The sequence below is a fragment of the Monopterus albus genome, unplaced genomic scaffold (genome assembly GCF_001952655.1).
Source record: "Monopterus albus unplaced genomic scaffold, M_albus_1.0 scaffold3.1, whole genome shotgun sequence".
NCBI lineage: Eukaryota > Metazoa > Chordata > Actinopteri > Synbranchiformes > Synbranchidae > Monopterus > Monopterus albus.
In genome coordinates this window covers 8,201,446-8,229,273 of record NW_018127883.1, presented here as the reverse complement: position 1 = coordinate 8,229,273, position 27,828 = coordinate 8,201,446, and the positions used below count along the sequence as shown (strand labels likewise).

At 38.2% G+C, this 27,828-nt stretch overlaps 2 protein-coding genes across 5 annotated transcripts; one reads left to right on the top strand and one right to left on the bottom strand.

Moving 5' to 3' along the window:
* Nucleotides 1-21,560, top strand: blnk (B cell linker). Of its 2 annotated transcripts, XM_020601580.1 has the most exons (24): nt 1-109; nt 366-428; nt 6,375-6,421; nt 11,394-11,459; nt 12,048-12,094; nt 13,974-14,017; nt 14,109-14,220; nt 14,489-14,586; nt 14,730-14,802; nt 14,942-15,031; nt 15,546-15,571; nt 15,656-15,684; nt 15,802-15,828; nt 17,415-17,442; nt 17,560-17,605; nt 17,854-17,914; nt 18,405-18,432; nt 18,615-18,645; nt 19,491-19,566; nt 19,702-19,730; nt 19,877-19,932; nt 20,030-20,113; nt 20,194-20,349; nt 20,490-21,560. In XM_020601580.1, exons 1-24 carry the CDS (start codon nt 41-43, stop codon nt 20,604-20,606), a joined length of 1,503 nt encoding a protein of 500 aa, XP_020457236.1. In that variant the 5' UTR covers nt 1-40; the 3' UTR covers nt 20,607-21,560. The 2 variants fall into 2 exon arrangements, with proteins under 2 accessions (XP_020457236.1, XP_020457245.1); XM_020601589.1 differs by lacking the exons at nt 1-109; nt 366-428; nt 6,375-6,421 and adding an exon at nt 10,841-10,998.
* znf518a (zinc finger protein 518A) lies at nt 20,241-26,674 on the bottom strand. Of its 3 annotated transcripts, XM_020601568.1 has the most exons (4): nt 26,543-26,674; nt 23,386-25,560; nt 22,570-22,968; nt 20,241-20,322 (listed from the first exon to the last, which is right to left on the bottom strand). In XM_020601568.1, exons 2-4 carry the CDS (start codon nt 25,460-25,462, stop codon nt 20,297-20,299), a joined length of 2,502 nt encoding a protein of 833 aa, XP_020457224.1. In that variant the 5' UTR covers nt 25,463-25,560; nt 26,543-26,674; the 3' UTR covers nt 20,241-20,296. The 3 variants fall into 3 exon arrangements, with proteins under 3 accessions (XP_020457224.1, XP_020457209.1, XP_020457217.1); XM_020601553.1 differs by lacking the exon at nt 20,241-20,322 and having other exon boundaries at nt 21,788-22,968; XM_020601561.1 differs by lacking the exon at nt 20,241-20,322 and having other exon boundaries at nt 21,788-22,968; nt 23,386-25,548.
* Between the last annotated feature and the right edge of the window lie 1,154 nt (nt 26,675-27,828).

Below are 27,828 nucleotides of genomic sequence, written 5' to 3'. Positions count from 1 at the left end.
CAAAAGCACACTAGCTCAGAGGTTTCAGGTTGAGATAGAAATGAACCTGCCATCCAGAGAGGAGTGCGAGGGCTGGGACCATGAGCAAGTAGCCCTCTTCATGTGCAAGGTGAGTACAAGAAAAATGGGTGACAGAATGAATCAAAATCAGAAAAACAGAAGATGCTAAGGGCACATGCTGACCTATTTTTTCATATTAAAATTTTCAGTAGGTCATTCTAGCTAAAAGGGGTATATGGGTCATGACTGTTATCTCATGTTTGACCATTTCTGTTCATAAAACTTGTTGGTATGACACAAAGACAAGTATCTTAGAATTAATTCTGTTAATCAGAATGCTAAATCTATATGTTTGCTGCCCTCAGAACAAAATGCAAGACTGTGCAGCCACTGTAATTAGACTGAGAATTAATGGACAGAGACTTCTGGTGAGTTACTCATATTTTCTTTCTTTCCCCTGAATATTCTTTTTGTCCCTCTTGTAGTGACATAATCTACTAATTCATTCAGGATTGTGGTTGTGCTCAGTTTATTATTTTAATTACATCAAAATGGACAAACCCTCCCAACGATTTATTATATCATGGTATTAAAGCCTGCAGAGTAATTACATATCCTAAAGCTATTTCTGCTTGTCTGTCAAACTGTTTTCAATACCAAATATTTGTTTCCTCTCATTTTAAACTCAGTTGTGTTTACACATGTTTGTTTTTCTTATATAGATATATTTGAATCCTAGAGCTTTAAATGTCAAATTCTTGAATAACAAATTAAATAAACTGAAGCTTGATTATTTTTTTTATGAATCTTAAGCAGAACTACACAGCTGAAAAACAGAAGAGAGTTTGCAGGATATGAAACATGACTAGTGTAAACTCACATGGTTGCATTACTTCCCACACTCCCTTGGCGTGCAATGAGTGTACCTTTGAATATAGAAGTGAATACAACAGTTGCAGCTTCTGCTTTGATATTGCACTCACTGCTTCCTCACCATCATCCACACTGTGAGCACAGTCTCTGAGGGCCCGTCGATGTTTCTGTGAAGCACACTGACACAATGAGAGCAGGTGAAAACTGTCTGCGCCTCAGTTCGGGTGAGAGGATGAGTCACAAGGCTATAAAAGCTGTAATCTCTACTTATTTAAGTATCATTAAATCTACTTCAGTCATGAGGGGGAACCTGTTTAAAGAGGATTACATGGAGTAAAATAACTGAAGCATGGGTTTATAACTTTTTAATATTTAGCAGGTTGAGTATCCTAATAAAACCTCAGTAATACCTCCAGTGCACTGGTATGCCTATATAAGCATTTATTCATTCAAATGCATCTTTTTAGTGGTCACGCTATAAAATAGAGAAACACTCCACTGTCCTATTCATTATTCACTGACACTAAACCGATTCTGCTTTAGTTGCATCATGAATATACTTCTCCCTGTATCTTGCAGGTTTATCCCCCTCTAGATACTATGTGCTCACTGTGGATTTTTATCAGTCTAAGTGATTAATGTTTCAGAGCAGAGGGTTTGATGTGTGAGTAACCAGTGCAAATGCTAAAAATACATATGTATACAGTATGTGTATTGACTGATAGAACCCATAGCTGCAGATCCAGGAAGTACACCAGGTAAACACATGTTAGTACTGAACACAAATTTTTCACCATGGCTATACAGCTGGCTAAACACCAGCTTCAAGGCTACAGAGCCTGACAAATGTTTCCAGTTACACACACTATCATTTTAAATCGCACATAGCTGTAGCTGTGCAGACTTTGATATATTTGACTTTTAGCCTCGCCAGCAGTGCAGCCATGTGGACAGCAATATCCACTTCTTTGGTCTACACTCAACTATCCCAGCAACTCTGGGATTGATTTCCAAAGTCTGTACACACATTCATAGTTGCCACAGCATGGATCCTACTGATTTCTTGGATCCCCTGACTTTTGCTTGCCACCAAGAGGTTCATATACGGTAAGCTGTTCAGGGTGAAATATATTAACAGCTGCTGAATGGTCCCTAGGGGATAAATTTGACTTTGGTGACCACATGGATTGGCCTATAACTTATTCATTCAATACTGCAGACACAATGGAGGCCTCCTTTTTTCTATTTTTATTCCCACTACTTACATTGCTCTCTGGGGATTATAGTATTTGTTGGTTAGCTCACTTCCTTGTTGCAGGCTGAAATATTTCAACAACTGGATGGATTACAGTTATACTGTGTACAGATATTCATGGTCCCCAGACGATAAAGCCTGCTTGGTGATCCCAAGACTTTTCATTTGGTGCCATCAACAGGTTGCCATTTTCAAGTCTGAAATGATGTATTCACATAGCCTACTGGATGTACTACCACAAAATTTTTCCCAAGCATTACTTTTTCACCATTGTCAGGACAAAACTGAAATTTGTTCAGTACTGTGACCAAAAACTAAAATGTGAATATTACCTGCTACATATCAGCATTTTGGCATTGTCAGTCACCGTGAGCACGCTATCATCATGACATTAGGATTTAGAGCACTGATGAGTCTCACCATAGAACTGCAAGCATGGCTGTACACTCCTGTGTGACAACATACTGTATGCTATGTGATAGATTACTTAATCAGCACACTGTAAAGAGGTCTGCATAGGCTGTATATACTGTAGTACAATTTGTCTTTTTGTCCTTGTAGTCACCATGTACCTCACTGCTGTGTAAATCAAAACAGTGTTTATATTTATCTGTGTTCTCAAAAAGTTTTAACATCTTTAGCTAAAAAGTGATCAGTCTAAAACATTTGTCAATTTAAGACATGTTTTGTCTTTGATTTTCTGTGGAGTTTCATTAGGTAGCAGTAGGTCTTTACTGCTTCAGTTACAAGCATTGTTGTTTATTACTATCCAGTTCCTTTTCTTTTTTTAACAAAAGACCTGCAGTTGCCTCTTGCAATGAAATGTCACTTCCTGCACCAAGAATATTTTACAAGAGCTGTAAACTGTGATGCATTAGTGTAGTTCAAATTACTTGTGTATAACAAACCAGACTGAAACAGGACAGCCACCTACTCACCTTTTTTGTTTCAGCAACTGCTCCACATGTGTTTTGCTTACAGTAAGCTGAGATGTTTGCTCTCCACTGTGCAGAATGTGCAGTTTGACATGAACTGTTTTTACATTTTCTACATAGTGTTCACAAGTGTGATGTGGAAACCTCTAGTGCGCAACTGACTCTTCAGTTCAGTAGAAAATAGCTTGTAATCAAACTCTTTTTTATGTGGACAAATCATATGAGGTAGAATAACACAATTCAAATGAGAACATTTCTGTATGTCTTAAAACATGTGTCAAGGGGGCAATCCATGTATCAGTACCATTAAGACACATCCCTGTGAAGTTATTATACATGGCACACTTATTTTTCGTAACCCTATGGGTGTGTGTTTTGCTTTTACTGCAGTCACTCTGCTGAAAATACAGCAGAAAAGTAAGAAGAATTGTTTATAATAAGCACTGTTTGACTCATCAGAAGCTCAGCATGTGTCTAAGGGCAGAGAGGGCCTGTACTGTGGGATCTGAATGTCATCTAGTGAGTGTTCTGCTGCTATTGCAAACCCTTGCCTTTGGCTTACTTTGCATATTCATATGACAGCTATACAGTAGAGGCCACAAAGGTCATAAAATCCTTAAGCAAATAAAAGTAAGAAGGCAACACAGATCCAAACTTCTGTCATAAGCTTACATTACTTTCTGCTTTGAATGCAGCTTCCTCACATTACATCATTTGGTGGGTATGAATGAGCAGTGAAAGAAGCACAGTCTAATTCTGTCTGGGTGATGGATGACTGTATACTAAATACAGTGTGGATGGGAATGACTGACAGTCAGCACATTGTAGATAAAGGTAATCTCCATCTTTCTGATGTCATGTTCACTCACACAGGTAGACAGGTTAAAAGAGATATGTAGTAGATCAAAAGGACTGTCAGCTTCCATCCTTGTGATACTACCTGCATGTGGCCGCTGTGTAAAAAAGTGACTTTCAACTTCTGTGTATGATATCAACACATGAAAGCCACTCGGACAGACCAGGATATAGACAAGTTTAATATCTATGTATGTATATGTATATATATATTTCCCAACCGCCCCCCACTTTGGGGCAGTCTTATATTCCTTCCGTCAGCTCAGGTCCTCTACCAGAGGCCTGGGAGCTTGAGGGTCCTGTGCAGTATCTTAGCTGTTCCTAGCACTGCACTCTTCTGGTCAGAAATCTCAGATGTTGTTCCTGGGATCTGTTGGAGCCACTCTCCCAGTTTGGGGAGTATTTCTCAAGCTTCTCATGTTCCTTCTTCCTGATGTTGCTATCGCTTGGGATTGCTACATCTATCACTACGGCCTTCTTCCTCTGTTTGTCCACCACTACTCTGTCCGGTTGGGGTGACCTCTGCATGGTATGCACCACCATCAAACAGAAGAAGTGGCTGATGTTGAAAAATCCTACCAGTGACTGGACAAAGCTGGACTGAAAGACAGCACAGAGGCACTAATCCTGGCAGCACAGGAACAGGCTCTAAGTACAAGATCAATAGAGGCAGGGGTCTACCATACCAGGCAGGACCCCAGGTGCAGGCTGTGAAAAGATGCCCCTGAGACAATCCAGCACATAACAGCGGAATGCAAGATGCTAGCAGGCAGGGCATACATGGAACGCCATAACCAAGTCTAAAACATTCACTTTAAAATATAAAGGTGTCACTCAAGAGCAGCATGTTTACTGAAAACTACTAGGTAATTGCAACTAAATATTAGTAGGATGGGGGGTGAAAAATTACCCACATACTTGGTGCAGATGGGATTTTAATACAGAGGTCTATGGTACAAAGGAGAGGCTGGTGCTTGTAAAGATGTTGTGTCTCATTTGAACAAGCATAGACAATCCTATAAATAATTCAGTGTGTGAGCAGTTCCTCATGCACTGGGGTGAACTGTTTGATATTTTATTTGGTGTCAAAAGACTATGTCTGATTTTATATAGATGAGCTTTTTTCTATTATAAGCCAATGGGAAGATAAAGTATGTATCTGTAAGGCCATGGTTCACTTCTTTGAAGGAAGTAAAGCTTTTCATATTAAGTGATCTCACTCTCTGATTTGCAAATGATTAAAACTCAAGCTCTGCTTAAAGGGCTTTTACTATGCTATTACGGTATGCTATGGGCTTATTCTTAGAGGTTACATATCCTTTTCTTAAACCAAGGTTCCCATATTCATACACTTAAGTAGAATGAACTGCATTAAAGCCAGTCTGTGCAATATTTCATATAGATTATAAACAGCTTTGGAAAACTAAATAATCATTGCGCTTGGAGACTCTCCATCCTATTCACATCAAAACTAACTAGAGAGATTAGACCTGTACCTCATATGTTAACCTTTTATCACAATCTCTTCTCTCCTCAAATATTTGTTGTCATGGATCTTCATCATGTTATGACAAATATATAACAGAGATAGAACAAGTAATGAATTATGAATGAAAATGAAAATACATAATTTAGCAGGATTTGTTGCATATTTTATGGTAATCATTTCCTTTCATTAATGAATCACAGTTGCCTTACTGCAACAGAAATATTAAACTGTAACAGCGCGGGGGGGGCATTTAGATAAACTTTTCAAAATGCTTTCTGGTATGGAATTATGTAATGTGGTGTTTTTTTTTTTTTTTTTTTTTGTTTTTTTTTGGTTAGAGGGTTAGACTAGTTTTATTCACAAAAGGGAAACCAGGCAACAGTACACAAACAACATCTCCCTATCTTTGCTTTTTAAGAAACTGTGCTTTCTGCTCTGTTTCCCACACAATATTGGTACATAAACTATCAGTTATCACTGCATTTGTATGTAATTTTATGTTTCAGTACTGCATTAAAATTGTCCATAAATTAAAAAGTTCTATTTGAAATTTCTATTCTTGAGGGTCATGTTATAAGTGAGCCATTCAGCTGAGCACCCATCCTTTAATGTCTCCATGGAGGTGCTGCAGTGTCTAACCAACAGAGATGAAGTGCTGCTATGTGTTACTGTGCATATTCATGAATGTACAGTAGTGTATGAAACCATCTCTGACCCTGCAGCCCTCACAATATTGTTCAGTATCAGTATCTCTGAAAATAAAGGGAGTTAAAAATGTGACATTAATGAGATGCTGCCATCTCCTGTTAGCTACAAGGTAATGCATTTCCATAACCACTATGATACATACTGTACTTGGAGTATCATATCTGCTATAAGGAATCACAGTCTTGTATGAACTCTGTACTCTTAATATTGTTATATGTCTCAAATGTGTTCACAATTGATTTCTCTGTTGCTTTCACAGAACCTCTCTGAAAGTATCATGAGTAAGTTTAGTCTCATCCACCAACCGTAAGTAACACTTTACCATCATCAGCACACACCTCCATCCTCCTTCCTTCTGTTCTTATTCTGTCTCCCAGGGGCAGATCTAGAAATTTTGGACAGGGTGGCCAGACTGGAGCACAAATTCAGAGAGGGGTAGCACAATTTGAAATACATCTAAAAAGCAAATTAAATCCCTAGTTTTATGAGATAATAAACTATACCTTATTAAGAATCAAGTTGTTTACCCTGTGTAAAATTGAGACCCACATAGTGCTTTTTTAGCTAACTTTGGCTGCACTCCTTATTTACTTCTGACTGGGGACATCACTGCTGCACAGTAGCAACCCCCTGAGGCAAATCATGCCAAGTACTCCACAACAACACAACTGGAAGAAATTAATGCAAATATCATGCTGCATACATGATATAAAATTAAACTAGTTTGACCAATATCACTAATTTTAAAGCACCAGAAAAATGTTAGTTGTATTTAAGGCAATAAATTTTCATTGTTTTTCATTTTTCATTCATTAATACTGACAAGCATCACATTTTGGCCACCCCCTGGTTCTGCCCATGCTGTCTCTGACACTATTAAACTAAATTTGAATAAAACTGAAATTAGTCAAACTGACACTTTGCCAATATACTGTAGGTGTATCAAAGTAAATAACACATCAACTAAATGAGGGGCTTTTTAAAATTTTAATACAACAGAATTGTTTTAATGTGGCATAGACTTTTTTCACAGCAACCATTTAGATTTATCACAGCAGTAAAAGCAAAGGTGAAACAAATTTTGTTAAGGATCTCTCATTTGTGGTGCAATCATTCATACACCTGTTCCTGTTATAACCCCTGACTGTATATAAAGGATGGAGAAACCTTCTATAATGTTACCTATTCATTGGTTTTCTGAAGAGTGGTTTTTAAGCTCAAGTCTAGTCATCGCCATATTAGTAATGCATCACTCCGCCGCCTACGGCGAGACCCTCCCACCAGTCACTCAAAGCGGCCGCACCCTTAATTATGCATTACTTTTAGTCTCAATATAATTTAAATGGGAGAGTTATATCACAATTCACCCTTTGTATAGATGTCATGGAAAGGAAATTTAGCTAAAAAAACCAAAACAGTTTTTTGTACCAGGCTGTAAACATGTTTATTTCTGCTGAGCATTCTAACATGGGAGCCTATGGGGACTGACTCACTTTTGGAGCCAGCCTCAAGCGACCATTCCAGGTACTGCAGGTTATAACTTTTCTTTTTTTTTTATTCCTGTTTTTATGTGTTTAACCATATACTTGTTGAACCAGGAAGTTATGTTAGATCTATAGCATGCAGTGTATCCATTGGTACTAGCTTTGTAGTCATCTCTGCACATGTCAAAACTACAGAACTAACTTAGAACTGACTTGTTAATCACATACAGTAGGTCAACTATGACATTTTATTCTATGTCACAAACATTTTGCTACTCACTCACCCACCCTGTGGCTTTGGCTTTTTTCTCATTGTGAATCATAAACAATTGGTTCCTTAAAAATCCTAAAATGTCTTTTAATTAATGAACAATATGGACATTTCTCATAAACAGATAACTTCCTTCTTCCTGCTTTTCTGCTGTGGTTCACTATGATCAGAGGTGGAACAGATATTTAGTTTGAAAAAAAATCTCCATGGCGACCGCACACATACATAGAGTACACACAAACACACACACACTGTAGTAGATCATCCTCTTGCCACATAACAGGAAAGACTGTGCAGTTATTTTTTTTTTTAAATTCACCTTTCTATTTATACAGAATACTCTGGATTACAACATAGTACTTTTCATGACACACCATGCATGACCTTACGCATTCAGATTTAAAGCTAAAAACTGCCATGGAAGGAATAACATACACCCATTTTATACCCGCCAAGATGTCTTTAGCTGTGCTTCCACTACTGTACCCTAATGAGCAGTAGACCCAGTACTTCACTTAACCATCACCAAGTATAACCACATGGTTTGACGTGGTCCATACTGCTTTGCTTTTCTACAGTTTTTCTTAAACCGGCAACTGTTGCATGTAAGACATCATGCATCACTGGAAGGCAACATATGTCAGATGTACGTACAGTGCCTATAAAAAGTATTCACCTCTTGAATGTTTTACCCTTTTATTGGATTTATAAATCATTCATGGGCAATATATTTTTGCTTTTTTGACACAAAATTACAAAAAAGCTCTGTAATGCCAAAGTGAAAACAGGTTTCTACAGAGTAATGTCAATTAAATAAAAATATGTAATGGGAAATAAGTGACTGCATAAATATTCACCCCCTTTAAAATGACTGACCTAATTCAACAGGGGTCCACCCCATCGGTGCTAGTAGTGAAATGGGGGTCACCTGAGTGCAGTGAATGTGTCTCTAGTGATTGTAGTATAAAGACACCTGTGTCTGGAAGGTCCAGTCACTGATTAATCAGTATTTTTGGCTACAATTACACCATGAAGACAAAACAACACTCCAAGCAACTCAGAGAAAAGGTTATTGAATAGTATAAGTCAGAGGATGGATACAGAAAAATTCCAAGGGCACTGACTATCCCCCGGAGGTCAGTTAAATCCATCATCAAGAAATGGAAGGAATATGGCACATGTTTAAATCTGCCTAGATCGGGTTGTCCTCACAAACTGAGTGACTGTGCAAGAAAAAGACTAGTGAGAGAGGTCACCAAGACACCTATGACTACTCTGAAGGAGTTACAAGCTTCAGCAGCTGAGATGGGAGAGACTGTGCATAAAACAACAGTTGTGTGTGTTTTTCACCAGTCAAAGCTTTATGGGAGACTGACAAAGAGAAAGCCACTGTTGAAGAAAACTCGTAATAAATCTCGACTAGAGTTTGCCAAAAGGCATGTGGTAGACTCCATGGTCAAGTGGAAGAAGGTTTTTTGGTCTGATGAGACCAAAATGGTGCCTTTTGGCCATCAGGCAAGATGTTATGTTTGACAGACACCAAACACTGCACATCACCACAAACACACCATCCCCACTGTGAAGCATGGTGGTGACAGCATCATGCTGTGGGGATGCTTCTCGGCAGCCGGCCCTGGAAGGCTTGTAAAGGTAAGGTAAGGTAAAATGGATGTGGCAAAATACAGAAAAATCCTGGAGGACAGTCTTATTCATTCTGCAAGAGAACTACGGTTTGGGAGAAGATTTATTTTCCAGCAAGACAATGACCCGAAGCATACAGCGAAAGCTACAGAGAAATGGTTTAAAGACAACGAGGTGAGTGTTCTTGAGTGGCCGAGTCAAAACCCAGACCTCAATCCAATAGAGAATTTGTGGCTGGACTTGAAAAAGGCTGTTCACGCCTGATCCCCATGCAACCTGGCAGAGCTTGAGCAGTTTTACAAAGAAGAATAGAGTAAAATTACAATGTCCAAATGTGCAAACCTGATTGAGATCTATCCACACAGACTCAGTGCTGTGATTGCAGCCAAAGGTGCATCTAATAAATATTGACTTGAAGGGGGTGAATATTTATGCAATCACTTATTTCATGTTACATATTTTTATTTAATTGACATTACTTTGTAGAAACCTGTTTTCACTTTGACATTTGAGAGGTTGTTTTTATTTCTTTTTTCAAAAAGCTAAATTGTATTGACCATGATTGATTTATAAAATCAATAAAGGGTAAAACATCCTAGGGGATGAATACTTTTTATAGGCACTGTAGGTTTAAAAAGGGCCTGCGGTACAGATGCAATTACACAAAGGGAGAATGCTGATGAGAGCATGTGCAGTGTTGTTTGTCTAGACTGTAGTCTACATTGTTTTTGAAAATATTCTCCTTGTGCAAATAGTTTGGAATGTAGCAATTGCTGTTGTTATGGTATCTTAAATATGATGCCACATGTGTTGGGCCAATCACAAGAAGCAGCTGCCTAGCCAGTTATGGGTGATAATCCTCTGCACACCCACCCCTCCCCCTCACATACCTGGACCTTGCTTTTAGTACTACTTCCTGAGAGGTGCCGACATTTAGTACCCAGTCCATTCTTTCAAAATGAACTGAATGTAGTGGAAACGCATGCAGTACCCAAGATGTGTTAATTGGCTCGACATGTTTCAAAACAGTCCTTTAGAGGAAAACCCCCATTACCTGCATGACAAAAGTGTGTCTAACAGTGACAGCAGTAATGATAATGTCATGAAGTGAAACTGGCTTTAGGGTTAAAGGAAGAAATAGGTTTAGGTATGTGTTTTGGTTTAAAGTTGTTATGATTATGGTTAAAGTGAGGGCCTAGTGACTGCATTACCTCAATGAGTGTCCTCACAACTATAGTAAGACCAATATGTGTGTGTTTGTGGGTCTGTGACAGGGAGTGAAAAAGAGAAGTTATTTTTCTTACCAAGGCGTTGGAACATGTTCCCGCCCCTCTGTGACAAAAACATTCATTTACATTCATGTGAACAACCTGGCAGCACAGGGTTCATGCCTGAGTGGAATGAGGCACAAAAATGTAAACTGTTTGATTAAACATGAATATGGATACGTTAGGTAAACTCGCTGCTCCTGCCACAGCAAAGATACGGTAAGAGGTTGTGCTTTATTTGGACTATTGTGTCTACGTAAACAATGACACATTGTCACTTTTTGCTAATGCTTTTTAATATCTACTTGACTGTGGCTATATTTGGCACTTTGGACAAAAGCTTTCTTATGATTTTGCAGTATAGCATCAGTAAAAGTAGTGTGTTTTTTTGATTATTAATACCTTGTCTTCACAAAAAAATTAAAAGGTTAAAACTTGGGCAAAAATGTCACTGCATTATTTTGGGTGTAAAAATAAGTGTTTTTATCATTAGATAAACCAAAACTTGTCAGTAATGTGATAGTATATATATTTATATTTTTAAAAAGCTGGGGGGTTTTTTCCATTTTTTGAAGACTTGTTTCTGAATGACTGTCAAATTGTGTGTTGTCCAGGCAGCTTCAGAAGATTGTTCAAGATATCAAGAAAAATGATGGCAGCTTACTGAATAAACTAAAAAGGTCAGTATCCTGCACTTTGTAGTAGTATTTGGCACTAATGTTATACATGAAAAAATACAGTAGAAATGTATCAGTCTAAATGTATGTGTCTCTAAGCGGGAGACAAATCTCAGGAACATTTGGTGATATTTTTTTAAAAAAAGTTTCCATGAGGTGTTTTTATACGCATCAGTGGTGAATGTCAATTCCTCTTTCACAACCGTTGGAATAAGACAGAGAGCCACAAAACAAAAATAAGTCCAACAGATGGTGCTTTCACTTTCCATTCCTAAAATGAGTCCCCTTAAGATACAAGAATAGATGACACAGGTATTCCTGTAGGTATTTATTCTCCCCATGTCTGGTACATATGCACATCAGTCTGCTAACTGCATTTATGTAAATGTAGACTTTTCATAGTTTTACAGCACAGGTGTCTGCTGTAAATTGATTTATGTAAATGAAATGTGTCTTGCACCAAGAAAAGGTACTATATCTAGTCAAGCAATTCCACTTCAGTACATTAAAATCTCAGTTTACATTTTGTATCCATAGTAAGGAAATGTGTTCAAGTCACTGTCAAATTGTCACTATTTTTCTATGTGGCAGACTGAAAAGCAAACCTCTTCCAAAGGTACCAGCAAGAGATTACAGAGGTAAGGACCATGTCTCTTTATCACTGCCTCCACATAAAATGGTGTCTGGCTCCACACTAGCACAAACTGTGCTGTTATTAAAACCTTTTGAAAACTGAAAAAGAAAAGAGTTGAGCGTTGTCCTGTGGTTGCTGCACAGATATCCAGACATCTTTATTCAGGTCTGCCAATGCTCAAATACCAATGTGTACAATCAAAGAGTTACTGTACTGTAAAAATCAGCGTAATCATTCTGTCTGTCCATAACACAGCCTGAAATCAATTCCAGTTTAAGTATTTCACAGTCTCATTCTGTGAATTATTCATATCAAGTGGATATCCTCCTAAATTAGTCTTTTTTAATGGAAAATTCCCACTATGTGTCCCACCACCAAAAAATAAATAAAATAAAATAGAATTGGCAGTAAAAGACTGCAACCTTGAATGATACCCACTAGATTCATCTAACTCAGGTCACAAAGTATTTTGCAAAGAATGCAAATGTAGTTGTCCTACACCTTTCACACTCAATTTGTCTTACTGTAGTACTGTAGGAAGGGAGTCTTTTAGTCAGATAAACAGAATGATTAGAATGAGCAACAACTTTTTCCATGTAAAAAAAAAAGGTGGGAGGGGGTGGATTTCTATAACTCAGCCTTTCATAACTGCAAAGCCGCACATGGATGGTCTGTTAATTGTTCTGGGTTACCCATACATAACATTCAGGACTGTGTTTAATGGTGACAGATCACTGTGTCAGTGATGTTTTAAATTTTACTAGTAAATACAGTGCAAAAGTACCAGTCATATTAGCAAAATTTATTTAAAGTATGAAAAATAAAATATAATAGCATATAAATTCAATTAATAAAACACTTAATGAATTACAAGCATTTAAGCTAAATTTTTGTCCCACAGCTGCTCATAGTGGAGCAAATTTCATTTTTACTTTTGAGTAGTGTATGCTGATCACAGGTTTTCCATACAGTGGTTAGGACTAAAGAGTACTATATGTTTTTTAAAAGTGTAGTTGAGTTATATAGTATAGCATAAAATTCCGAGTACAACAAATTAACTTCTACTTCCAAAAAATGAGTTCTGTTGGTAAACACACACACACACACACACACACACACACACACACACACAAATTAAAATAAAAATTACTGACCTGAGGAAACTCTTACACAATATAAGGATTTTATGCATATGTCACGAAGAATGAAGACTGTAATGTATATTGATGGAAATCTGCCTGTGGCACACGTTTCATATCGGCACCAACAGTTTATGTTCACAAATTCAAATTCATCTTTCTTCCTTAATGTTCCAAAACTGCATCAGAAAACATTCTAGGTAACTTGTTTCTCGGTTGTTGTGTACAACACACATCTTTTCACTAATCTATAATGACACATCAAAAATGTCAAATTACAAGCTTATACCTGACCATTTTAATCTGAAAACACAAAGATACACAACATACCACTTTGAACTTTAGCTTCAATTTGCCATCAAAGAAGCCTCAGAATTCCACTAAATTTACAAACTTACAATACAAAAACGGTGCAACTGAGCTGCAGACACAAGAAGATACCACTTCACCCTTCTCTAGATGTTGCTTTGAGAAGCTTCACATAATTAAATTGCATCATAGGAACAGAGATAAGGGCACTTGTTGAGTGATTATACAATAGGGCAAAAGGTTAAGAGAACACACTCTGCTGGTTCCAACAAAGAAGATGACTTGTGCTAGGACTAGAAAATGTACACCTGCTCAGATGAATGTAATGCTTAGGTAGAAATCCACAAATCCAATGTTTGGTTTAACATATGTGGGACCCATCTTGGGGTCTATCGCCCTCTTTCTAATGAAATCCCTATAAATTTCTGTTTACAGATAATGACAGGAAAGGTGATGATCAGCTGTCTCAATCCGATGATGTAAGTTAGAAAATAGTAAATTGTAAGTTATTTAAATGGTTGATTTTATCTGAAATATTTGTTTGAAACATTACAAGTATGTTGTTTTCAGGATAATGATGACACGTATGAAAATCCACACGATGACAGCTATGAACCTCCTCCAAGTCACAGAGACTTCAAAACAACTCCTTCTGCTGCCTTCCCGAGGGGGGAATATCTTGGTCAGTCATTTGACTGTTCACTACCTTTTATACTGAAACCTGCCTTTTTTGGTACTATAGCCATGAGGCTGATGTGTCTAGTTCTTTTTACATGCATTTTCTAATGGTTTTTCCATTGCAGCCATTACTGCCTTCCTGCAGAAATGGATTTGGTTCATTGAGCACTTTCGATAGACACACTGTTGAGAAAAAAACCACAATACACGATGGGCATTAGAGTGATGCTTCACGCAAATGCTCACATCCTGTTTCTGCTTCTGCTTTCCAGACAGCTGCCATAACCGGCCAACGCGGGCCCCCAGGAAGCCCCTCCGCCCAGGCAAAGCCTCCAGACAATTGCCACCTGAACCCACCCAGAGCGATGAAGTAAAACAACTTTACTCAAGACTCATATATTGCACAAAAAGGCTGTGTTGTGCTGCTGTTCCCATAAACATTATTGTGTCTAGGAGAATGTTACAATATCCTCTGTACTGGTAAATACTGTAGCTTCTCTGCCTTTGTTGTAGGAAGATTACATCAGTCCCGATGGAATTAATGATGATGATAACTACATAGAACCTGCAGAGAATCCACCTGCCAGTAAGATACATGTACACATAAGAATATGAATGAGAAAGGCCTGGGGGCTGGTATATGTGTTACAAAACAGCAATATATTACCATAAAAGTTAAAAAGAAAATATAAAATAAAATGACTGCTTTGCATGCATCTTCTCAGCTCCTAAGATTCATGGTGTGAGCAGGACAGGGATGGATTGTCCCACGTTGCCAACACCTTTACCTTTACCAGAGCGCCCACCCAGCCCTGGTAAGAATAAACAATACACTTGATGTAGCCAACCTCAGCACAGGTTCACAAGAGTTCAACCTCTAGAATTATTGGTTCTAATCATCTGTACTCGAATCCTCTGTTGAACACACCATCTAGAAATTTACCTTTAATACAAGAAAAAAGTGTGCATGATATATATATTTGGAAACAAACTCCTATTATACATTTGCTGTCCACTGTGCTATGTACTTTCCGCAAGTGGTGCTGTCAGACAGATTGAGAGATAACATGAATTTGATTATTTGACTACTTTTCTGAAAAGTTTGTGAGGTTCAGTATTTACCTTGTTTATTGTCTCAGCTTTGTATATTGCTGCAACAATACCTAAAATCATAGTTGTAAATACACATCTCATCTTGATATAAAGTAGGCATGCTTGTCCATTAACACACCGGTGTTATCACCAGGAGTAGCTGGAGGTTCAGTGTCTTGCTCAAGGAGCTTTTGTGGCTCTGCTGCTGGCCTAATTTTGGTTTTGGTTCTTTTTCAGACTTTTATGAAGTCCCAGACAAAGAGGTAGGCTGTTTATGATGCAGCATTTACAAGTATTTTTAAGGTGCTTTTATACATGAAATAAAGACTGATGGTGTTTGATTACAGGAGAGCTCATTATCTCTTCCAGCAAGCAGGTCAGTTTGAGAGTGTCTCAACTTAGCTTCACTCATGTAATTCTGTAGATATGCAGCATAAAATTACAGTATAGAAACAGTACAGAGACTTACCAGCGCCTTATATTTACCTTGCAGACATATGCCACCAATACCCAGCCCCAGGTAGGACTGACAGTGCTGAGTGCATTTAATATGGAGACCTAAGAGATAAGTCATTATTTGCAAAAAGATTGTGATTTGTGTTACTCTATCGGTTATGAGGAACCTAGTAGGGTCATTTTAAAGTATGGGTAAAGTAGAAATAAATATGACTTCGGTAAATGACAGGTAAATATAACACCCAGCCAAATTTGAATGATTAAAAATATTGCCAAGTATATAAAATCATTTTTCAAAATCATGAAGAAATAAAGAGTTTTCTCTGCTCTGAAATGTGAATGATGTGTCAAATGAAGACACTGAAACCACAGTCAATTGCTTTTAATGTGCCACCTGTTCTCATAATGGATGTATTAAAGGTGCAGTATGTAAGATCTAGAAGGATTTATAAAAAGCGGTAGCATTTTTTTTTTTCTGAGGGCACAGTTTGTTTTGCATTTATGGTAATTGCTGTGAGGGCTTTTTAACATGTTGCATGAGAGCTTTGCTGAATGTTGCAATCTGAAACTTCATCTTTAGATGTCACTAAATCTCACACACTACACCTTGAAGGGAGAACATAGGAAAGATGCATTTACCTGACGACTACACCTACCACAGTGCAGGCTGTAGTATGCTGTAGTATATTTATTAAATGCAGAATGAATAATCCAGCCTTAACATAAACTGCCACGTGTGATGTATTATGCAACAACCTTGGCATTCATTTTATTTTATGTAGTATATCAAAAGCAGCGTTTTAAGAGTAGTCCAACTGATCATATGCATCAGTGTACAGAGCTCTAATGTATTTCACAACATCCGCACCTGGTTACATACTAGCTAACTAAACCAACGTTACCTTGTTTACCAACTACAGCCAGGTCTTACCTCTTTGAATTTCTTCCCAATCTCAGCCTCTTCTAAAGAATTTTCTTATGTCCATCTACAGGAGTCAGTAATGTCTGATTCAAAATAAAATCATCAGTAATATTCAAAAACCCAATTTAGTCCCCTTCACACACCTTAGTTTATTCCTTTCTTTTGTTTCCCATGCCAGTACATGGATTGCTGCGTATGTGCTGAACTGTACCATCTATGACATGCATATGTGCACACCTTGGTGTAGGAACCCTGACCACTGCACCTCAGCTTGTATTTTGCTTTGACATTCTGGATAAGAAAAACAAATCAGTTATTTTCTCATTATTATCAGTCTAAATTAATCCACTGCCAAACATAGGAGCTTTTTAAAACTCCAACGTATGATTTTACTGGGGCACAGCAGATCAATAGTGGGGCACGTGCCCCAACTAAAGGAGTCTAATGACATCTATAGGTAACAACATTGTTATTTCCATTAAATAACATAACTGTGGCTGTAAAGCTTCATCTGTGCTCAGTCTCACGAGTGCCTCTAACAAATGTAACCAAAGAGCTCTGTGTGCTCTAGCTTTTATAGAACTCCACAATTCAGCACTACATAGTTCTCAATTTCAGCAACTACTTCCTGACATGTATAGACTAAGCACTGATTTTGCTTTACCCTGGCTTTAAAGTTGTTACATTGTTTTGCTCTTACTACACTGATAAGTTGTCCTTGCTTTTAGACTGAATATGAGGACACTTCCATCTACTGTAAGTGATGCCAGATGTGCAAGATTTCATTTAAAACAGGTGTTTTGCAGAGATTTGAAGTACACTGCATGTTTAGGAGAACAATGACTTATTAGTGTTATGATTTTGCCGATCCAGGAACCCACAGGCAATGATGAATATGAAGTTTGTGATCCAGATGATTGTGAGTATTAAATCAAATAATTAATATGTGGTTTCTCCTTAATTGGTATTTTGAAACACTTCTACCATGAATCAGTTTAGCATGGTACACCATCAAGGAGCACACCAGCCAATCTATACAATATGCACTGTATATATACACAGTATATCCAAACAGTAATTGAACAGTTGTAGCATATGACTGTTTACTAAAGCTAACAACAGTTATAATAACTACTAGATGACTTATAATAACATTGTGTGTCACAGGTTCCAGTAATAAACCTGCAGAGGGCCCTTCTCCAGTTCCACCCAAACCTTTTCCCAGAGAGTAAGCATCATTCATGTAATATTTTTCATATATACTGTAAATATTCATACACTCACTTGGAAGTTTATTAGGTACATCTAGCCAAAATTAATACAGTATCCCATAGTCCTGCAAAAAATCCTGTTTTAGAGAGGGTTTGATTCAACTACTAATTTATTATTTTGTCTACCCACTTATATCAAGGAGACTAGGACAAATAACAGAAATACATCTCTGTGTAAGGCAGTAGTTCAACAGCAGCACAAATAACATCTTCTAAAATGATCATAAAGTTAAATCAACAGTTCCCTTATACAGCTGGAACAAAAACAGAACATTATTATCTTCATGCAGGGAAGATTTATTGCAGGACTGTTGGATTAGACCACATTAGTTTTAGCTAGGTGTACCTAATAAACTGATAACTGAGGGTATACAGTATGTGGTGTAACCTGTTAAAATGTTAAGAGGAAAAATGTTGTATTTCTGATTATCTCGCTTGTTTTTGCAGGAGGTCACCAAAACCAACTTTAATGCAGGTAGGAATAGTTTTAATTAGAAAAATAAATAATAAAAAAAATCAAGTGCACAAAGCCAAAATACCAGTCAATACTGTGACTATAGTCAAATATAGGATGTCTGCATAATTATTTTCATATGATAAACCAATGTCAGTGTTATGCATGTTTATTTGTAATGCTGAAAACCACTTTCATTGCAGAAGCCAGTTTTAAAACAGAGGGAATTTGAAAGTAAGTGTTTGTTAATTCACATTATTAGTCACACCAGACTAATTTAACAGTGGACAATTAGACATTTAGTGACATTTAGTTTATGAGTGATTTCTTTCCCTGAAAAACCATTATAGTGCAGCAGAGAGGAACAGCTGTGCATTGAATTATAAAAGCATGGATTTTTCACAAGTGTTAGTACATACCATAAGGTTTCATTTCAGATGTGGAGGTAAACTCTATATGACTTGGGAGGACCGTGAGAGGTCATTGACCTCCCATCAAAAAATAAGATTTTGTGTCATTGAGCCACAATAAATAATGTTATACAGAACAATACTCAGTCTGCACATCACAAAATATGTTGCTAATATTGTAATAATATTAGTATTTCTATAATAATATAGAAATACAGAACTTTTGAAGTCATGGTGATTGAAGTGTTTGTATACGTTTCAATTATGTCTGAAACCTGAGAGTTGAGTACACAGTATAGAGTACATGAGCATATGTTTGATTTTAACTGTAGCAGTTGGTGTGCATCATGCCTAGCAGTCTCCTGAACAGCACAGGTACAGCACAGTGCAGTGCACTTGAGGGCAGCCTTCCTGCATTTGCAGTGACCAGTGCACCCAGGCCTGGAGGCTGCAGAGGGCTTGGGTCATACATGAAATAAGGCTCCTATAACACAGAATATATCAAAATTGTTAGTACCCACATTTTACATCAAAAACAGTCTGCATTCTCCATATAGGTAGCCTTGAAACTACTGGAATAAACCTATTTATATATTTCATTTGTGGGATTCATGGCATTTTATTAAATAGTAAACATAGATTAATCACCATATTTTTGAATTCTCTCAGGCCGAACACTGCCTGGCATACAAACTGACCACAAACCTCCTCTAAAAGCTTTTTCACTGGACATGAAAAGGCCAAAGTAAGAAATACAACATACAATTTTACACTATGCTTTATAGCAACACTGTGCACATGCATATTAAAGATACACAAATGCAGAAAATTGTCTTTAATCACAGCTTTGTGCTATGTATTTACTGTCTGTCTATCATAGACTTCCTCTTCCACAGTTAACCTCCCCTGGTAAGTATTGCAGAGGAGTTTTGTGCATTAACATAAAGTGACAAAGTTAAAGACAAAATGTTTACATTTTTACAATTATATTATGTGCTGTTACTATACTATCTTACTTTAAAAGCAACATCATGTTTGTTTCTCCTGTGTCTCAGAACCAACTGACATAGGAAGTCTTTCTGCTGATAAAGGGTCAATAGACCAAAATAAGGTGATCAACATAAAACATTACAATGTAAAAACTAATCAAGTAACAAACTATATTATTACATTAACAATTCTTGTTTTTCCATTAACTTTTTTTTCAGGATGCAGACATCTGTAAGAAACCGTGGTATGCCAGTACATGCAACCGCAAGACTGCTGATGACATCTTATTTCGCTCAAACACAGTGAGTATCATGCAGCTTTGTAAAGCACTGTGGTTAATGCAAGTGAACAGTATATTGACCATGAGAGCTTTGTCTTTCAGAACGGGGCATTTATGGTGAGGAAGAGCTCTGGTCAAGACACACAGCAGCCCTATACATTAGTGGTGTTTTACAGGGGCAGAGTGTACAACATTCCAATCCGCTTCATACCAGCAACACAGCAGTATGCCCTAGGAAGAGAGAAGAAAGGGGAAGAGGTATGAGAGGGCTTTTCATTTGTCTCTGACTGTTTTTGGACTTAAGCTAGGCTTTAGCCAGTATGCCTTTTCAAGGGACTGTGTACTTTCCTTCAGAATAAGCCACCATTCTCTCCCCCCACCCCCACCCCCCACCCCAGTATTTCAGGAGTGTCTCCCACATAATCGAGAACCACCAGAAGAATCCCTTAGTGCTGATTGACAGCCAGAGTAACACCAAGGATGCCACCAAGCTGTGCTGCCCTGTGAAGCCCTAGAGGACCCTCACTGATTTTTTTTTTTTTATGGGAAACAGCCAAGTGATTATAGTACATCCCAGCCCACTGTGTTTACTGCCAGACTACTGTTTACAGAACTGAATATGCAATGTCTTCTTCCCCCTTCATTGTTAATTTTAGGTGGGGTCAACAGGACTGTAAGCTGGACTTGCCTGCACCTCTGGCCATGCAGAGCTAAAGCAGCACCGACTCAGAAACCTTTTTAGTTCATGTTTTATTAAGATGCTTTTAATGCTCAGCCAGTAAACAGTGTATTAAAGTTAATACAAGGAATGTGACAGTGTTGTTGTAGAAGAAGGAAGCAGGTATCAATCATTTATGACAGTGATACTTTAGGAATCCAAAAAATGCAAGATTGTTTGTTTTAACAAAACCTTTTTCTTGTGTTGTATTACTCAACTCACATCTTCAGTCATAACAAAATACCACCAGGAACTGAAAATTCTTCATTTATTCTCTGTTCAACAAATAATGCTATCAATACTTGTGCACCATTGCTGCATACAAAAACAATCCTAGGCACTTGGTGAAAATTGTTTGGTAATATTTTACAGTACCTCTGGGTGGACTATATACAAATATAAATCTTTTATCTAAATTGAATTACATGAGTAGCTAACACTCCAGAATGGTCCTTGATTGACAAAAAAAACAGGAGCCACAGTTCGCTTGCTGAGAATACTGAGTGACAATGGCTGCTGAAGGAAATGCCTAGCAACAGTAGGACACTGGTTGAGATTGTCAAAGGCGTAGGCCTAATGAGGTGAGGTAACAGGAAATCTTCCATTTATAGTGCAATTAAAACATAAGATTATCATTTCAAGTCAAAGGAGAATAAACTCAGTTTGGGGGGGAGGGGGTGTACAAATCACCCAAGCTTCTTGATCTTTAAAAATGTGGAATTCAAAAGAAATAATTTTGTTAGTATTTCATCAACATCACAAAACATGGCTTTGCCTTTTTAAAATTAATTGTTCAGGGATGCTCCCACTGAATGAATGCATGAGAAAAATATCGCTCATATCTGCACAAAATTGAGCTCATACAAAATTTTTACAAATACACTGATTCTTCCAAACACCCAAAAAAAGCATAAAGAAAAGTATATTAAGACTAAACCTAAGAGTCATAAATAAATGTGGAATAAACAGCTTATTGTCTTTTTTTTTTTTTTTTTTTAACAGTTTTGGTATATCTGAGTAACTTGTGGGTCTCTGCGTCCCCTTTCAAAAACAAAATGTGATAGCTACCACACTGTTTCGGCCTACCCGTAAATAAACTGACTCATAAAATTTAGATTATATGGCATATTTACATATTACAGTGTTCTATAATAAAAATTCCATACAACAGTGTCCTTATATCACCTTAAATACAGCTACTGCATAGACAAAATACAAACAATGCAAAGACAGCACCACATCCTTGTGGCTGTACAAATAATTACTCTACAAATCTTTTGTATCAAGCTACTGAGACTGGGAGAGAAACAAAAGGTAAATGCGTATATTACCCTGAGAATGAAAAGTGAGACGAGGTGATTCTGCTCAAAAACGACTATCCTTAATTAAGACTTTAAAAACTGGCAATCACTGTTTCCATCAATGTTTTGTTGTATTGTGAAGTCATCTTTTTTTCCAGACTAGTTTTTCTTGTTATCCAGTGTGTGCGACAATCGAGTTTTCACAGTTTGGCCTTTTCCACTCCATCAAATGTCGCTGCCGATGGATCATCCACATTTCCTGACTTGCAAAGACCCTGCCACAAAACCAGCACCGAAACCCGGTCACGATATCCCTGCTTGGAGAGCTCGCACCCACTACTTCATATTTTTTCCTGCTCAACCTCCGAAGTTTCAACTTCAAAATAAACCTCTCCTGTAAGGAGTTTTTACCGTGACCCAGAGAATCGGGTTGGGCATCTGGTGGGTCGTTTGTCTTACCGTTCACAGCTGAGAGAGCGTTCAGAGTCCTGCGTGACAGAATGACCTTCTGCACCTTTCCTCTGTACCTGTTGACAACCTCCATGATCCTAGCCACCTCAGGGATGTCAGCATCTGGATGATTTAGCACCACAACAGGCTGGGCTCCTGCCGGACGCTTTACTAGCTGAGATGGGTTTATGGCTACTAACTTCAGGGTCCTCTCTAGGGTTTTTGGGACCAGCTGCCACTGATGCCCAGAAGCTGGTGAGAGCTCCTGTTGGATTGCTTTTCCCATAGGCAAATGGGGACTGCCGAGGGGATCTGAGCAGGAGTTTGCAGGAAATTCTCCATCTGCCATCCCCTCAACACTCTGTTGTACAGAAAGAGCAAGGCCCGACTCTTCCAAGTTAATCATGCCTGTAAGATTAAAAAAAAGTGCCAAGTTTTAAAATGTTTGAAAGACAGGATTGGTACTGCTCTTGAGAGAAAATTTTAAACATTAAAACTGCATGGGGCAGCTATGACTCAGGAGGTAGAGCGGGTCATTTCCTAACTGGAGGATTAGCAGATCGATTCCCGGCTTGTCCGGTCAACATGTCAAAGTGTCCTTGAGCAAGACACTGAACCCCAGTTGCGCCCGGTGATAACACCGGTGTGTGAGTGTTTAGTGCAAATGGGTGAATGGCCAAGTAGTGTGAAAGCACTTTGAGTGTGCTGCAATGCATAGAAAAGCGGTATACAAGTACAAGACCATTTACCATGTCAAGAAAATGATATTCTGTGTTAAATCTTAAATCATAATGTCTAGGTATAAACTATAACAGACTGTCTTACCTTGTGATGTAATAACCAGCTGGGAAACAGTGCAACTGCTATGAGGAGTCACTCCATCTGCTGTTGAACTCTTCCTTTCCTCTGACACGTGGTAGTCCATGCCATTGCCTGACACATTCTCGGGACACAGCTCTGCTGCAGCCATCGAATTTGACTGGCCAGTCTCACCATCTGAACTTCTCTTGTCAGCTTCTCTTTCCAAGAACAGCAGTGACTTTTCTGTGTCATCTGGTATTTCTTGATGCACCAACAGCGAGCTTTCAAGCATGACAGGCTCATTTTCATCCATTGTTTTAGAGCCCATTGGCTTTGCAGAGTAACTGGGACTGTGTTTTTCCTCTGGCTTCAAATGTGGAATTGAAGTGGTGGCTTCAGAGGGGTAAGGCAGGTCAGTCACTGAAGCTTTGGTCCCCTTCTCCTGGTGCACTTCTGTTAGCTGTGCAATTTGAAGAATCTGTGCTGTCTCCTCCATTGTTTTATGAAGATCTGGCAGTCCATGGTCTGTTGCACCACCTCCTGATGAAGACAAAAAGCTCTGTGACACCCACTGCTTCTCCTTCACAGGATTCTTCTTCAGGACTAGCTTTAAGGCCAATCTAGATGATCTTTTATCTGCTTTTTTAGATCTGGTGTTTCTTTTTTGTCGTTGATTCCTTCTCTTCATTTCGAACAGCACTTTTTGAATGCATGTTTGGTCTTCACTCTCATTTGTCAGCTTCAGCTCACTGGCAATATTAATTCCAATGTCATCCATAGACTCCTGGCATTTACTATGCTCCTCCTGAGCAGTCTTTAAATCCCGATTTTCTCTGTTCTCCTGCATTTGGATGCTCTCAAATGGCTCATCCTGGGCTGACACTGAATTGTCATTATTTTGTTTGATTTCAGTCTGTGTACAAAGTGTGTGCGCATTCAATTTTGACTGACACCCATTTTGGTCAACTACACAACAAGGATCATCAGCAACACTTTCAGTGAAAACACTTTCTTTATCTGGTGATGTCATCCTTTTCAACCTCGTGGCATAAGAAGCCCTATTCTGAGCAGCAGTTATCTTGCTCTTGACTGTAAAGTAAGTAAGATCCAACGGGTTCAACACGATGCCATTCTCGGATTTTGGGTGAAGATTTATATCTTGAGGGACGTTTGACAAAACGGTTTTAAGAGCCTTGGTCCATTTCTGGTCATCTGTTTCCCCTGTGACAGATTCCATCAAAAACTGTTGAGTCTCCTCTAGTGTTGTTTGTGGATCTGACAGATGGCAATATTTATCCAGGAATTCTCTCCCTGGCAGAGACAGGCACTCCTGTGTCAGCCAGCACATTTCTCTAACTGCACTTCTTGTTAATCTAGTCTTCATTTTTGGGATTGGTTCAGTTGGTTTCATTGCTAAGGGATACAAATCCTTTGTCTTCTTCCTCCGATTACCATTCTGGTAAACATGGACAGCATTAACATGCTTAGTAATCAACCGTTTCTGAGATGCCTCATAGCCACAATGCTGACAACGTAGCGTCTGAGTGGTTGTTTTCGGCCCAAATAGATTTTTCTCCTGTGTGTGCAGCCACAGATCATCATTAGCTCCTTCTAGGCCCAAGGTATGTACATACATGTGACCTAAAAATACTTGAACATCACCTGTGGAGAATTTATGACACATTTCACATGAATATTTGCCATTTGAGCAGTGATACATAGTCAGGTGTGCACTGAATTCAGACCATGTGCGTTGCACGTTGTCATTACAAATGCTGCAACTAGAAAAAGTGTCCATGTGGCTTAACAGATGAACCTGAAGGTAGGAGAACTCATGCGTACTAAAATTACATGTATGACATGAAAAAACTGGAGGACTCCCTCTGTGTTTTTCCTCAAAGTGTCTCACTAAGTCTTTGGGACCATATTCCAAGTTGTCCCTGCATTGACAGCATGTGAATCGGAGTGTATTCCCGCTGTCATTTCTCCTGCACAGACCCTGTTGTGCTTCCTGGGAGCCCTTCTTTGATGAAGACCACACTGAGCTATGCTCCGACTCCTCTGCTATCTTCTTTGGTCCACTCTTATCTTCACTTTGCATAGTTGGGGGGTGAACAACAGTCTTCCTGAGGTGGAGCCGTCTGTGCCAATCTCTATTCTTCTTGTTGACACGTTGTTTATTATGTCCTGTGGAGGTGGCTGTGTAAATATCAATCAAATACATGGTTTCAGGTTTCTGCAAGGGCAGAAGAACACCAAGAATACCCCCCCCCACCCCCGTAAAAGAAAAAAAAACTATAAATAAACTGATTCAAAATGAATGCGGGTAATCAAGATATGCTTATTTCTTTAACTTTTGTTATGAAATACTTTCAAAAGACCCAACATGTTCTGTGGTCAAACTGCTGTTTCACCAGTTCGCAGTAAACCCATTAAAAGAGGCTGTATTCACAGTTCTATTCTACATATTATTTTACCCAAGTCCACCTGTTGCTGGTCATGCTTCAAACTGCCCCAGCACACATATTAATACACCACACTAAGACCAGCTATAAAACAAAGAACTTGTATTCATCCCCCGGGTGCAGGAGACAGTACTTAAACTCAACGAATTTCATAGCCTGCTTACAGCACAACTAAGCGCGCTATGGTAGGAGGTGCAGTTAAAAAACAAACAAACTAATAAATGCACCAATAAAAGGATTAGAATAACTTGGAAAAGGATTAGAATAACTTGGAAGAGGATTTTTTGCAGCAGATTAATCATATGACCATTGTGCAGTTTGAATTAGCGTTACTGTAACAAGAAAGTGAAGGGACTGTCTTTGTAACGAACAACAAACGCCATGGGAAATGGGAAGTTACGATAAAATGTTCCCGGTGTGATACCATTGTCTTTTTCCTTTCGCGTGAAAACATATGCTTTTAATAACTGAACTAACTGTAGTAATGTTGTTGTTGTGTTTTTTTTTTTTTTACAAATAGCGTTTGAGAGATTTAAATTAACGTGACGCACAAGAGCTTACAAAGACGAAATAACTTGAGGAATAAAACGCGTGGCAACAAAGTTACGCCAGATCCGTATTAACCGTACATTGAATCATTACTGCAGATAAACCCACCGCGTGATAAAGATAAATAACAAAGCTGTAGTTATTTGTGCAGTTGTCTCGCTTTTTACCTCTTCTTTTGACAGCTTGACAGCTCAGCGAGTGGCAGCCATGATTGTTTCATCCGGGGATTACAGCCTCTGAGCTCCTTTAGCCTTTAGCCCCGAGAGCTGCTCTGTCCCGGGCCTACAGCTACACACAAACACCAAGCTGTTTTAATACAAACACAGCTGTCAGTGCATTAATGTAGTAATTACTTCATATGCTGATAATACATTTCTGTCAGCATAACGGATGGCAATCCTAACATGGTGTAATATTGCTTTGCAGACAATAGGTAACACCCTAGGGAGTTAACAATGTAAAGCACATTATTCTGAAAAACACATTAGAGGTGAAGCTGTGGCTTACATCTGCTATGCCAGGTGCCCTTTGGGTCTGTCTAGCAGTGCACAAATTACATTAACACACTGAGGGGCATTCCCTACAGTTCAATAACAGTTAAGGAAATAGTCCACTGGCCACATTTCTGTAAACATGACACACTTTATCTAGATGATAGGGTGGAGATTCATTTACACCAGTGGTCTTTAAGTGATCTTCAATGACACTCTTTACCAGGAATTTGTAAAAATAAGTAACTTCATGTGGACATCCTAAAACTAAGCAAGTTATCTTCCTATCCTTTAATAATTTTTTATATGTTAGTAACTATTTCTGCTTCACTGTCTAATGTAGGCTATACATGTAAATGTTTGATTTGATTTGATTTGATTTATTTATTCTTTCAAACATGTAACAACAGTCAGTATGTAATCACACATAATTCCAGATATGTCCACAAAAATATTTTCAATTTACTTATACCTAGTACATGCTTGAACGGAGTAGGAAGAAGTTAGACTTATCTAGTCCTACCCCCTAACATCATCTTATCATCATTGGTTTGCAAGCAGTATTACTACATGAATACATATTCTACTTCCCGTCTGATTAATCATTAAGCCTTTTCTTGCATATATCTTGATTGACACATACCTTTATATTTATGTTTAAACTCATCAATATTCTTACTGCTTTTTATGTCCACACTTAAATTATTCCATAGTTTTACTCCACTTATTGAAATACAAAATCTTTTTTTGGTTGTACGTATAGCATAAATTTTTAAATTTAACTGACCCCTTAAATTGTATCCCCCTTCCCTTTCATCAAATAGTTTTTGAATTCCACCAGGTAATAAATTGTTCCTGGCTTTATACATAAACACAGACGTCTTATCAGTCAGTTAAAGCAGCAACGTCTATAAAGCCAAAATCCCAAATACTATACAACGTAACAAGCACTTCCCTGCTGC